This window comes from Staurois parvus, unplaced genomic scaffold, assembly GCF_062004578.1.
Source record: "Staurois parvus isolate SC_StPar_1 unplaced genomic scaffold, SC_StPar_1.0 ptg001253l, whole genome shotgun sequence".
NCBI classification, from domain to species: Eukaryota; Metazoa; Chordata; class Amphibia; order Anura; family Ranidae; genus Staurois; species Staurois parvus.
The window spans coordinates 134,687-148,578 of record NW_028319049.1 but is presented as its reverse complement, the minus strand read 5'-3'; the positions used below and the strand labels follow the sequence as shown (position 1 = coordinate 148,578).

Here is a 13,892-nt window from a genome sequence, read left to right as displayed (position 1 = left end):
TCCAATCAGCTCTCAACTTTTAGAGTTGCAATGTGTAATATCAGCTCTCCGCCCCCTGCTTTCTGAAAACTCAGACAAACATTGTAGTTCAGTATTTTGAATGTATGTAGAGAAGAGTGCAGATAAACAGGTACAACTTATGTAGGAGGATTGGTTTCATCTCTGTTATATCACCTCAGTGGCTAAATGGTTAGCACTTCCGCCTGGCAGTACTAGGGTCGTTGGTTCAAATCCCAACCACGGCACCACCTGCCTGGAGTATGCATGTTCTCCCTGTGCCTGCGTGGGTTTCCTCCGGGTACGCCGGTTTCCTCTCACACTCCAAAGACATGCTGGTAGGTGAATTGGCTCCTGTCTAAATTGTCCCTAGTATGTGTATGTATGAATGTGAGTTAGGGACCTTAGATTGTACGCCCCTTGAGGGTTAGGGACCTTAGATTGTACTCCCCTTGAGGGTTAGGGACTGATGTGAATGTACAATATATATGTAAAGCGCGCAGTAAATTGACGGCGCTATATAAGTACCTGTAATAAATAAATCACCTGAGACCAGTCACTTCATTGGGTATATGTAAGGGTTTACAACCACTTTAAATGTTTTTCTTGAAGTACACAGGAATTCAGAAAGAGTTAGATTAACTGACCTCTGGCTTGGAGTCCTGGGGGCTGAGTGGGATTTAAAGGATTAGTTCACCTTTAAACTGGCCAAACACTATTCAGATTTTTCCTTCAGCCAGCATCCACACAACCCAGGTGAACAGAGGAATTCCCCCCACTGCACTATTGTATTCTGACAGCAGGGAGACTCCCCTGCTGTCAGAATACACAGATCAGCTCTGCAGCCATTGGCCATTCAGTAGATCAACTTCTGTTCAACTGCAGTGGCCACACATGGATCGAAATTCAGCCAGTCCCTGCTGAACAAGCCAGATTTCGACCCATGTATGGCCAAGCGTTGACTTTTGCCAAAAACATCCCCAAGCATTACGGCGTCCTCAGTACTTTACTATGCAGTGCGTTGGGTTTTTTTTTTTTCAACTGTTCATTTTATTGCCCTCCTCTCTCCATCCTTCAGATGGCAGGATGTACGAATGTTGGATCCATGCCCTCCAGAAACCCAAGAACGATGAGCTGCATGAGGGAGCAGACTGTGCATGCGTGGGTAGAAAACGAAGCGGAGCACACATCCTGTCTTTTGCAGGGAGGACAGAGGAAAGCAATGAAACAGCTGAAAAAGAAGCATGCTTTAAAAAAAAAAAAAATGGAGCACTGCATAGTAATGTACTGAGGACACTAAATCTTGGTGAGGTTTTTAGAAAAAGTCAATAAAGGTGGACTAACCCTTTAAATTCTGAAGGCCTCTGGTTACCTGGTGGTGAAGTACATATAGGAGAAGGGTGGGTTTCCTCCAAGCCCTCCTGCCTTGAGGGGAAAGGGAAAACCATGCGCTTAATAAATAGGAAAGCCAAAGGATCATGTCCATGTAGGAAAAGAAAGAAAATAAGGCCTAGAAAGAAAAGAAAGGGGGGGGGGTGAGGCAGAACTGCAGAGGAGAGAGTAGGATAGGGTGAAGTGAAGAAAAAAGAAGGGAGAAGGAAGGAGGGAGAGTAGCCTGGAGGTTCATGTGTGCCGGTCAAAGATTCATATTTCCAGGAAGCGAGTAGTCAGCTGCGGGGATGGGATGTGATTGAGCAAAGGTTGCCAAGTGCGTATAAATTTATCGCAAGTGTCATTAAGGATCGCCATTAGCTTCTCATTAATGAGAGTGTCATGGACATGGCTATTAACCTCTGTAAAGCGAAGTGCTGGGGATTTCCATGCCCTTGCGATAGTCTGCTTCGTTGCCATAAAAATGTGAGCGATAAGTGTGCGCTCGTGTCGGGACAAGTTTTCTATTGGTTTATGCAGGAGCGCCTCCCAGGGGTCTTTGTGCAAGTCAATATAACAGGACCATATTGTATATCCATATCCTTTTGACCCTGGGGCATGTCCACCAGATGTATTCCATATCACCCAAGTCCAGACAACCCCAGAAACAGCTTGATGGATAAGTGGGTAGACATTTTGCTATCCTGGCTGGCGTAAAATAGTATTGCAACATTGCCTTGAATGAATTTTCTAGGGCTTCATATTGCTGGACACCTTAAACATGGCTGCTCACATATTATTCCAATCTTCGGGGGATAAAACAGCGTTGGGAGTCTCATGCTCCTATTTGTATGAGAGGGCTTGCGTATTGGTATTACCCTGAGTCAAGGAATTTAATAAAGAGTTGAGCCTCCAGATAGTGGGGTTTGTGCGATATCTAGATTCAAAGGCCATTGCAATTGTGAACCAATCAGGATTCCTGGTCAAGGATTCCAGAAAGTTGCAGATTTGAAGTTAATGGACTTTTTCAGATTCCGGTATATTACGTGAGCCCCGGAGTTGTTGGAAAGAGCATGGTCAAAAAGGACCATACCATTGTAAGACCTACTTGGTGCCGCCATTGGTAGCTGTGGGGTTATCCATTCTCCATGGGAAAAGAAAACTTAAAAGTTGTCAGAATTGGAAGATGTGGAGATACAGTTGCAAGAAAAAGTATGTGAACCCCTTGGGATTACGTGGAGTTTTGCATGAATTGGGCATAAAATGTGCTCTGAACGTCATCTAAGTCACAACAATATATCAAAACCTCATCCCCACTGTAAAACATGGTGGAGGGAGCATCATGGTTTTGGGCTGCTTTGCTGCCTCAGGGCCTGGATGGATTGTTGTCATTGATGGGAAAATGAATTCCAGAGTTTATCAAGACATTTTGCAGGAAAACGTACGACCATCTGTCCGCCAACTGAAGCTCCGCAGAGGATGGGTGATGCAACAGGACAATGACCCAAAGCATACAAGTAATTCAACAAAACAATGGCTGCAACAGCACAGAATACGCCTTCTGGAGTGGCCCAGTCAGAGTCCTGACCTCAACCCGATTGAAATGCTGTGGCATGACCTTAAGAGAGCGATTCACACCAGACATCCCAAGAATACTGCTACACTGAAATAGATTTGTGAAGAGGAGTGGTCCAAAATGACTCCAGATCGTTGTGCAGGTCTGATCTGCAACTACAGGAAACGTTTGGTTGAGGTTATTGCTGCCAAAGGAGGGTCAACCAGTTATTAAGTCCAAAGGTTCACATTCTTTTTCCTCCCTGCACTGTGAGTGTTTACATGTTATGTGCAATTAAACCATGGCAACATCTAATGTTTGTGTAGTATTATGTTCAGCAGACTGTGTTCTTCTATTGTTGTGACTTAGATGACGTTCAGAGCACATTTTATACCCAATTCAAGCAAAACTCCACGTAATCCCAAGGGGTTCACATACTTTTTCTTGCAACTGTAGTAGTCGAGAGGTGTATTTCATCGGTCCCAAACAGTCAGAGTATGGGTCAGGCTTGAGGGACTGACAGTGCAGCGGAGGAAGGATCCAAGGTAAAGAGGAGAGGGGGATGGGGTCAGTGTCCAGCATAAAGATCACGGTCCACGGGGGAGATACTTTGCCTGCATTTAGTTGAGCTGGGGGGGGGCGGCAATCTGTGCTGCTTTTTAATATAAGGCATTAGGGACCCCCAAACCACCTTTAGTTATAGATTTATATAGCAGCTGTTTGTTCAATCAAGGCCCAGATAAAATGTAAGAATAAATCGTATGGAGCAGAGAATATGGGATGGGGCAAGTATCGGTAGGACTCTGTGGATATAGTAGCTTCAGAAGGGACGTTTTGACCACGTAAATGCGACCAATCCAAGATATTTGGGACTTGCTCCAAGTGTCCAGTAGATATTTTAGAGAATGGATAAAGGGGGGAATGGATGGCCCCATATAAAGAGTGATAGGAGGTGGTAAGGTTTATTCCCAGGTACAGGAAGGGACAAAAACCGGTTCATGAGAGTGAGTAGGTTGGGCAAGGAGACGGGGGGGGGGGGTTTGCTGGCATATATTAACATAGTGTCTGCAAACATTGCAATCTTGTGTGGCACACCTTCCAAGTCCTCTCCTGTATTGTTTATATTTCCCCATATGCCAGTGGTTCCAATGCTATTATGAACAGAAGGGGTAACAAGGGGCATCCCCTGTAGATTATTCCCTCTGTAGATTGGAAATGAAGAGGATTCGTACCCTTGGCATGTCACCGACGCTAAGGGCGAGTCGAACCGGGCTACAAAAGCTTTGCCAGGGCTTCTGTGGTTCAGAGCAGCTCTGAGGTAGGACAAGGAGAGCTTTTCAAATGCTTTATGGATATCCAGAGATAACAGCATCAACTGCTGAGACATCTGGTTTTGCAGTGTGACCCAAAAGGATGGTGCTTCGAATGTTATCCACAGTTTTTCTTAGAGGGACAAAGCCCACCTGGTTTCTATGGACCAGGGCATGTATGAGCGTATTAAGGTGGCTTGCAAGAATCCTGGCCAATAGTTTTAAGTCTACATTTAATAAGGAGATTGGCCCAGGATTGTGTGTCCTTGTCTGTCTTACAGAACATGACTACAGTGGCTTGTAGCATATGAAGAGAAAGGTTGTCACCATCCCTAAGGTTGTTAAACATGGTGGTGAGGTATGGAATGAAAATTTCTAATGAGCACAACCCATTTAGTGGCATCCTTGTGAACATATTTCACTGGTGCAGCTACAGTGGGTACAGACCACAGGCTAACAAATTCAACCACAAAAAGGAGAACAGTTCTGTTACACTCTCAGGTGGGATCCAGGACCCTTAAGGGTGTTCCAAATCCACATGAGGAATACGTCAAATAGCAGGGGACGTGGAATGGTCTTTCAGCTCTCAAAGGCACAAGACCAGGAACAGCAGGCTGATCCTCCAGATGTATGGTAGTACCCTTTGCATAAACAAGGTTATAAACAACCCTGTCAATGGCCAGAGATTGCAGTGCCTCGAAAACAGTCTCTTTAGAGATAAACCATTAGGACTTTGAATCAGAGACAGAAATGTTAAAGGCCCAGACTCAGATTTATTTACAGGCTCAGGGTCAGAGCAAGACTTTGCATGGTATTGAGCCTGCCTGGAGCCTCTGCTCCAGTTGCTGAGCACAAAAAGCTAGGAAGTGCAGATGGAGATCCATGTGGACATGCAGGAGGCTTAGGCCACATCAGACAGAGTGGAGAGAAACTCCAATGAAGATGACACTGATCAGGATTACTAGGAGAGCATGGGCACAGGTCACCCATTGCAGTGGAACTGTCCTCTGTGCATCTTTGGGAAGGCATGATGCACCACTTAGCAGTAATACAACTATGCCCAATGTGAGGCAAGGCTTCAGGAACTCGCAAACCGAAGCAGACAGTGCTCATGAGGGTTTCAGGTGACCAAGTCAGTGTAGGCGGACAGTGGAGTCAGATCGGAGACAATTCCGGAGCAGGAGCAGGGTGTTGCATCCTCTAAGCTGTATGACAGGAAAGAGTGGTGCGGAACTCCACCAAGCAGATGTCCGTCAGTGCTTGATCCCTCAAGCCTTACCGCAACAAAACCAGGAATGCTTGTGAATTTTGAAAGAGTGTCCAGCTGTGCAAACAGTGAGGTACCTTCCAGTGCTTCAGCCAAATCAGTCTCTCTAAGGCTGGCCATACATTATACAATTTTCTTGAGATTTTTGGTTTAGATTTACCAAAAACCATATAAAAAAGGAGGTCAGACCTAACAACACTTTCAATTATATCCAATTAGGCACTACATAGTTGAAGGTAAATCTAAAGGAAAATGGGCAGAAAATTGTATAGTGTATTGCCAGGCTTTTTAAGCGAGCCTTCAGAGACAGGGTCACATCTAGGGTGTACTATGGCTCCTTTTGTGGGGCAAATCTGGGGCTGTACTATGTACTATGCGCCTGGACAGAGCTCCACAGCTAACTCAGCATACAAAGGTTAGTAAAGCACCATGACGCAGAGCCCATTGCCAAATGCCACATTCCAGGCTGGCCCCACACATTCAGTTCAGTGGCTTCCAAAGCTGGTGCTGAGGATTCACCAATCCAAAAAACTGCTATGCAGGGACCAGCTGAAGCAGTGGTGTAGCAGGGAATCTTGACTGAAGACACAGAAGAAAAGATTCCATGAAGCAAGGAAGGCTAGCAAACAAATAGGCTGCAGAAAAGGTGTCCAACCTCCTGGAGCACTAGCAATAAAACTGAGGAATGATTGATAGAATAGGGATCAAACTGGGGGGGGCCTGAATTACAACTTTTTTTGTTTTCCAGTGTCCCAACCTCCTGAAGGTGGCAGTATAATCGGACTATTTCTTAATTCCTGGGTCCCTCAATGGATGATAAAGGAACCTTATTTTTTCTAATCATGGTCTCTCCTCGTGCTCTTCTCTCTCTGTCAGCTTTTCTGTCCTTCCTCTTATTTTTGTTGCGGTTTTCAGTATTATGCTGAATGAGCAGAAAGGGACAGGGGCTGGGTGGGGATAGGCTAAGTTAGGCAGGGAGAGGTGGAAATGAGTAGACAGAGCCTCTGTCCTAGCAGACGGCACTTATCCATCTCTTTATACATACATTTCACTTCTATAGTTGGATCCCCCTCCATACAGTCTGTCTCTATTGTCAGATCCCTACTCCATACATATCACCAATATGGTTGAATCCCCCCTTCATACTTTGTCTCTATAGTTGGATCCCTCCTTCATACATATCACCTCTGGTTGGATCCCATCTCTCTACATTGTGTCCATTTGATCCACCTCCATACATTCTGTCTCTATTGTTGGAGTCCCCTCATAATTTCTGCCTTTATAGTTGGACTCCCCTCACCAGTGCATACCACCTATATTTGGATCCCTCCTCCACATATTCTGTCTGTAAAGTTGGATCCCCTGCCCATAGATTCTGTCTCTATAGCTGGACCCCCCTCCATACATATTACCTCTAAAGTTGGATCCCCCTCCATACATCCTATCTCTGTTGTTGGATTCTCTTCCATTCTTACATGCTGCCTTCATACTTGGACGCCACTAATGCATATCAGCTTTATATTTGGATCCTTCCTCCATGTATTCTGCCTGTAGCGCTGGATCCCCCTCCATATGTTCTCTGTCCTAGCAGACGGCACTTATCCATCTCTTTATACATACATTTCACTTCTATAGTTGGATCCTCCTCCATACAGTCTGTCTCTATTGTCAGATCCCTACTCCATACATATCACCAATATGGGTGAATCCCCCCTTCATACTTTCTGTCTCTATAGTTGGATCCCCCCTCCATACATTCTACCTCTGTAATTGGAAGTGCAGAACATTAACATTAGTACATTTGTCCCTTCTGGCTGTCACATTCTGTCAGTTCATAGAGGCCCCAACTAGAAATGATGCTCTGCTGAACCTGGTAATCTCAAACCTTGCAGTGTTTATTACGAATTTCCATATAAAAAAACATCTGGGTAGCAGTGACCATAACATGATTTCATTTATTGTTAGCTGTAAACAGCAAGCACATACGGGAAAAATAAAAACGCTAAATTTTAAGAGAGCTAATTTTCCAAGGCAGAGAGATGCTCTCCAAGACTTAGACTGGGAGGGAATATTGGCATCAATGAACACAACACAGAAATGGGAGTTCTTCAAAAAGACTGTATGTGAACACACCGCAAAATATATTCCCATGGGCAACAAGTTTACAAGGCTAAAAATCGAAAGAGCTTTTATTAAATATAAAAATGAAGGAACACTAGCATCGTTTAAAACATTACAAAGAATATAACAGAATATGCAAAAAGGAAATAAAGGCCGCAAAAATTGAAAACGAACGACAGATTGCAAAAGAAAGCAGAACCAACCACAAAAAATTCTTCAAATATATTAATAGTAAAAAGGTCCGGTCCGAGCATGTAGGCCCTTTACAGAATCATCTAGAGGGGGTGACTGGGGACAAAGAGAAGGCAAGTTTATTAAATCCTTTCTTCAGTATGAGGAAAGATTAGAGGAACTGAATTTATTCTCTCTTGAGAAGAGGAGATTAAGGGGGATATGATCTCCATGTATAATACATAAGGGGGGATATGATTTCCATGTATAATACATAAGTTGGGGGGGATATGATCTCCATGTATAATACATAAGGGGGGGGGGGATATGATCACCATCTACGATACATAAGGGGGATATGATCACCATGTACAATACATAAGTGGGGGGGGGGGAATATGATCTCCATGTATAATACATAAGGGGGATATGATCACCACGTATAATACATAAGGGGGGATATGATCTCCATGTATAATACATAAGGGGGGGATATGATCTCCACGTATAATACATAAGGGGGATATGATCACCACGTATAATACATAAGGGGGGGATATGATCTCCATGTATAATACATAAGGGGGGGATATGATCTCCATGTATAATACATAAGGGGGGGATATGATCTCCATGTATAATACATAAGGGGGGGATATGATCTCCATGTATAATACATAAGGGGGGGATATGATCTCCATGTATAATACATAAGGGGGGATATGATCACCGTGTATAATACATAAGGGGGGGGGATATGATATCCATGTATAATACATAAGGGGGATATGATCTCTATGTATAAATACATAAGGGGGGATATGATCTCCATGTATAAATACATAAGGGGGGATATGATCTCCATGTATAATACATAAGGGGGGATATGATCACCATGTATAATACATAAGGGGGGATATGATCTCCATGTATAATACATAAGGGGGATATGATCTCCATGTATAATACATAAGGGGGATATGATCTCCATGTATAATACATAAGGGGGATATGATCTCCATGTATAAATACATCAGTGGTTCATATAGTGAACTCTGTGTAGAGTTTTTCACCCTGAGGTCATCACAGAGGACAAGGGGGCGCTCTTTACGTCTGGAGGAAAAGAGATTTAATCTCCAAACATGGAAAGGTTTCTTCACAGTAAGAGTTGTGAAAATGTGGAATAGACTCCCTCAAGAGTTGGTTCTGGCCAGCTCAGTAGATTGCTGTAGGAAAGTCCTGGATTCTTTCTTGGATACACAGAATATAACTGGATACTAACATTTGTAGGGAAAGTTGATCCAGGGAATATCCGATTGCCTCTCACTCAGGGGATCAGGAAGGATTTTTTTCCCCTACAGGAGCAAATTGGATCGTGCTTTGCTGAGTTTTTTTGCCTTCCTCTGGATCAACTGTGGGTGTAGGATTATAACTTTTTTTTTTTTAATGGTTGAACCGGATGGACTTTTGTCTGTAACTATGCAACTATGACCCCTAGTGCCCTCAGTACTCACCGTATGACACAACCAGCAGGATGAAGTTTTTGTTCCTCAGCAACCGCAATATGGACTGTTTGTAGGAGTACTGACTGGGGGGAACAGAGAGTAGGGCAGCCTGTGCCAGGGTGGGTGGTAGAGGGGGAGCCTCCTGGAAGACTGAACACAGCCCACAGTTAAAGTCTCAGCATTAAAATCTTGCTACACCCCCAGACACACAACTGTCACTACGCCCCCGCTATTCCAGACACACAACTGTCACTACGCCCCCGCTATTCCAGACACACAACTGTCACTACGCCCCCGCTATTCCAGACACACAACTGTCACTACGCCCCCGCTATTCCAGACACACAACTGTCACTACGCCCCCGCTATTCCAGACACACAACTGTCACTACGCCCCCGCTATTCCAGACACACAACTGTCACTACGCCCCCGCTATTCCAGACACACAACTGTCACTACGCCCCCGCTATTCCAGACACACAACTGTCACTACGCCCCCGCTATTCCAGACACACAACTGTCAATACGCCCCCGCTATTTCAGACACACAACTGTCACTACACCTCCGCTATTTCAGACACACAGCTGTTCTACCCTTCAGTTAAGTATGATTAGTCCTCGAATTGATGCGCACCGAATATTACCAGGACGAAGAGGAGGCTGGCGACAGCTGCAGTTCCATAAAACATGATGCTGATGTGATATGACAGCTGGCTCATGTCTTCAGTGTTGGGGACCAGGACTGGCGGCAGGAGGAAGCCCACTGCAATACCTAACTGGAGCAAAGAGCAAGATGTCATCACCATGAACTGCCACCATCATAACTATCCTCTATGACACCTAACTGGAAGAAAAGTCAAGATGTCACCAGAATGAACTACATGCATTGAGACTATCCCACTGTGACTCCTAACTGGAGCAAAGAGCCAGAGGTCCCTGTTATGAATTGCCCTCAAGGAAAGGATTTGTTATTGGAATCAAACAGGGAAGGAGTCTTTGCTGTAAGGGGACATTCACATTTACATCATCCAGTAATACATAGTAATGTGGGTCACCCCTATGAAAGGCACCCCAAGCCATTACCAATACTTGGGTAGTGCAGCCTCACCACAACACACGTACAGCTTACTGCCACATGTTGCATAGAAAAAAAAAAAAAAAAGGGTCTTGACTTGAATTTTCAAGCAGTTGAGTGATGACAGTCCGTCCACAATGAATGGACTACCTTAATACAACGCACCTTGACGTGTGATATTGTAGGTTAACACACGTAATGTAATGCACCGCAACACCCCTGAGAAATGTGACTGGGCCCTTACAGTTGTTGCAGATGGTCAAAGGGGGTGATGTCATCTGTAGCTGCGATTCATGTAAGACATTACTGATCTAGGACAGTGGTTTCCAAACCGTGCCCTGGGTCTGGATGTGGCCCTCTGCCTGCTTTTATCCAGCCCTTTTTTGCCACCGACACCAACAATGGGACACTATTCCTACCATTGACACCATTCCTCCCACTGACGCCAATGGTGGGGCACTATTCCTCCCACTGACGCCAATGGTGGGGCACTATTCCTCCCACTGACGCCAATGGTGGGGCACTATTCCTCCCACTGACGCCAATGGTGGGGCACTATTCCTCCCACTGACGCCAATGGTGGGGCACTATTCCTCCCACTGACGCCAATGGTGGGGCACTATTCCTCCCACTGACGCCAATGGTGGGGCACTATTCCTCCCATTGATGGGGTCCTACTCCTCCCACTGACACCAATGATGGGGCACTATCCCTCCCACTGACACCAATGATGGGGCACTATCCCTCCCACTGACACCAATGATAGGACACTATTCCTCCCACTGACACCAAAGGTGGAACACTATTCCTCCCATTGATGGGGTCCTACTCCTCCCACTGACACCAATGATGGGGCACTATCCCTCCCACTGATACCAATGATGGGGCACTATTCCTCCCACTGACACCAATGATGGGGCACTATTCCTCCCACTGACACCAATGATGGGGCACTATTCCTCCCACTGACACCAATGATGGGGCACTATTCCTCCCACTGACACCAATGATGGGGCACTATTCCTCCCACTGACACCACTAATGGGGCACTATTCCTCCCACTGACACCACTAATGGGGCACTACTCCTCCCACTGGTACCTGACATTTTCTACTCCCACTGGCCACAGTTTGCCCTCCCCCCCTAAAGTTTGAAGGACAGCTAACTATTGTTTAGAAAATTTGGAGACCCCTGAACTAGAGGAAGCCCCCCCAAAAGCAATGCATGATTAGCTTTCCCTTCAAAAAAAGATCTACAACCAGAATATCTTTTACTTTTGGATGGGAATTAAACTAACTTGTCAGTTCTTAATGGTGTCTGTGTCCTCTCTGGGTCTCTCACTCTCTCTCTCTCTCTCTCTCTCTCTCTCTCTCTCTCTATATATACATACATACACACTGGTGTCACAGAGACAGAAATCAATGAGAAATTCAAAATGTACAGTTGCCACCAGAACAGGAAATGAGGGGAAACCTTCCAATGGGGGACACCTGTTCTGGTGACAACTAGGAGGGAATTTTTTTTGCTTCCTGTTGAGTCACCAATACAGGAAGTGAAATGAAATTTCTCCAATGGAGAAGCAAAAAAAAATGAAAACAAAAAAACAAACAGGGGTCTAACCCTTCCCTGCTCCATCCAAAAGGAAAAAAAAAAGTTTTGGCTAGAGATCTACTTTTCACACGTGATTTGCCACTCCTATTCTGGAGAGGCTGAGAATCCGAGTCCTGTGACCGGGATTAATGTGCACGTCTAATCCTGGATGCTGATTAACACTGTGAGTGCCAGGCCCCCAGTACCCCTTAGGCCCCCATCACCCCCTGGGCCCCTATCACCCCCCCCCCCCCCCGAGTCATACCTGGTTACCGAATACCCCAATTGAGCAGGCGGTGGAGACCTCCGATGAGCTGAACCACACAGAGGCAATGTGAGACGGCATTCCCAGGATAAACACTTGAGCCACTGCGCACACCAGCTGTCCAAACAGCGTCACGCCAAACAGGTTCGGTTGGGCGCTGCCCGTCTTAATCCAAGCGCCCAGACAGTTCAGGCCAGAGCCAATGAGGGCGATGATGCGCAGACCGCGTGTCTCTAGCAGCCAGGCGACAGGGAAGATGAGCGGAATGTACGCCAACATGTAGGACATGGAGAGCCAATCGATGGCCAGGCTGCTGACCCCATAGTACTTAATGAAGATATTACTGATGATGCCGTACTGGATCCACTGGAAGGCATTACACAAGGAATACGAGCTGAAGAGGAGGACCATGAACCAGCGGCGGGTGTAAAGTTTGGTCACCCAACCCCCCGCCGCCGTCATAGGAGACGTCTCGCCATTTCTTAACATTTCCGGTGAACCTGAATTCTTTTTCGGGATATCCGGTAAATTATTGGGGTGCAGTAGCTCACCCCCCGATGACTCCTCCTTTGCCATGGTGACACCAGAATCTTACACCACCTGCAGGAATAAAGAAGTGTCAGCTCTTCTGGGCAGACAGCAGGAACCAATCACAGTTATCACAGCCACTTACCTGGTCTGCTGTCTCATTGGCTGCTGCAGAGATGACCGTCCAATCCTGAGACACGTCAACCGTGTTCCATGGTGACCGTTAACAGCAAATCACCCTCAAACTGACTGTCTCTTTCTGTACTGTTTGTCTCCAGCTCCTCTGCACTGTCTCCCCTAAAAAACTGACTACCCCCCCTTCTCTGTACTGTCCCCCCTTCAAGTGACTTTCTCTTCCCCCACTGACTGCCCCTCCCCCCTCCTCAAACTGACTATACCCCCTCTCGTCTGCACTGTCCCCCCCTCCCCTTCAACTGACTTTCTCTTCCCCCACTTACTGCCCCTCCCCCTCCTCAAACTGACTATACCCCCTCTCCTCTGCACTGTCCCCCCCTCCCCTCCAACTGACTTTCTCTTCCCCCAACTGTCTCCCCTTCTCCTATGTCTCTTCCTGCTCACTGTCCCCCCTATTCCCTTCTCAGTGCCCCCCCTATTCCCGCTCACTGTCCCCCCTATTTCCTACTCACTGCCCCCCCTATTCCCTACTCACTGCCCCCCCTATTCCCTACTCACTGCCCCCCCTATTCCCGCTCACTGCCCCCCTTCTCACTGACACTCTCTCCTCCACACTGTCTCTCTCCTGTCACTGACACTCTCTTCCCCCACTGATGATCTCTCATACCTCCCCCAGTCTCAGGTTTGCTGGGTCATGTGTCTGCTGCTCTCAGTTCCTCTGTCTCAGAAATTCCACTTTGTGCCACATGTTGCACTTTTCCCTCTTCCTGCGTCTCCGCCCCCTCTCTGTACAGCCAACTGGCTCTCTCTATGCAAATCTGTCACCCTGTACCAATTCCCCGTGTGCCGGACCCTCTCTCTGGAGGTCTCTCTCTGTCTGGCTATCTCTCTCCCCCCTCTCTGGATCTCTCTCTCTGGGGGTCTCTCTCTCCCTCTCTGGATGTCTCTCTCTGGAGGTCTCTCTCTCTCTCTCTCTGGATCTCTCTCCCTCTCTGGATGTC

General features: G+C 46.4%; 1 protein-coding gene across 2 annotated transcripts in view; it reads right to left on the bottom strand.

The window, feature by feature from the left end:
* FLVCR2 (FLVCR choline and putative heme transporter 2) overlaps positions 1–13,092 on the bottom strand; it is a 29,541-nt gene extending 16,449 nt beyond the window's left edge. The window contains exons 1-4 of one of the 2 annotated variants that reach the window (XM_089660567.1): positions 12,902–13,092; positions 12,229–12,828; positions 9,933–10,074; positions 9,307–9,447 (exon numbers count right to left, since the gene is read on the bottom strand). In XM_089660567.1, coding sequence (XP_089516693.1) covers positions 9,307–9,447; positions 9,933–10,074; positions 12,229–12,804 — 859 coding nt within the window. In that variant the 5' untranslated portion in view covers positions 12,805–12,828; positions 12,902–13,092. The remainder of the gene's footprint in view (positions 1–9,306; positions 9,448–9,932; positions 10,075–12,228; positions 12,829–12,901) is intronic. The other variant, XM_089660566.1, reaches the window with a different exon arrangement.
* Between the last annotated feature and the right edge of the window lie 800 nt (positions 13,093–13,892).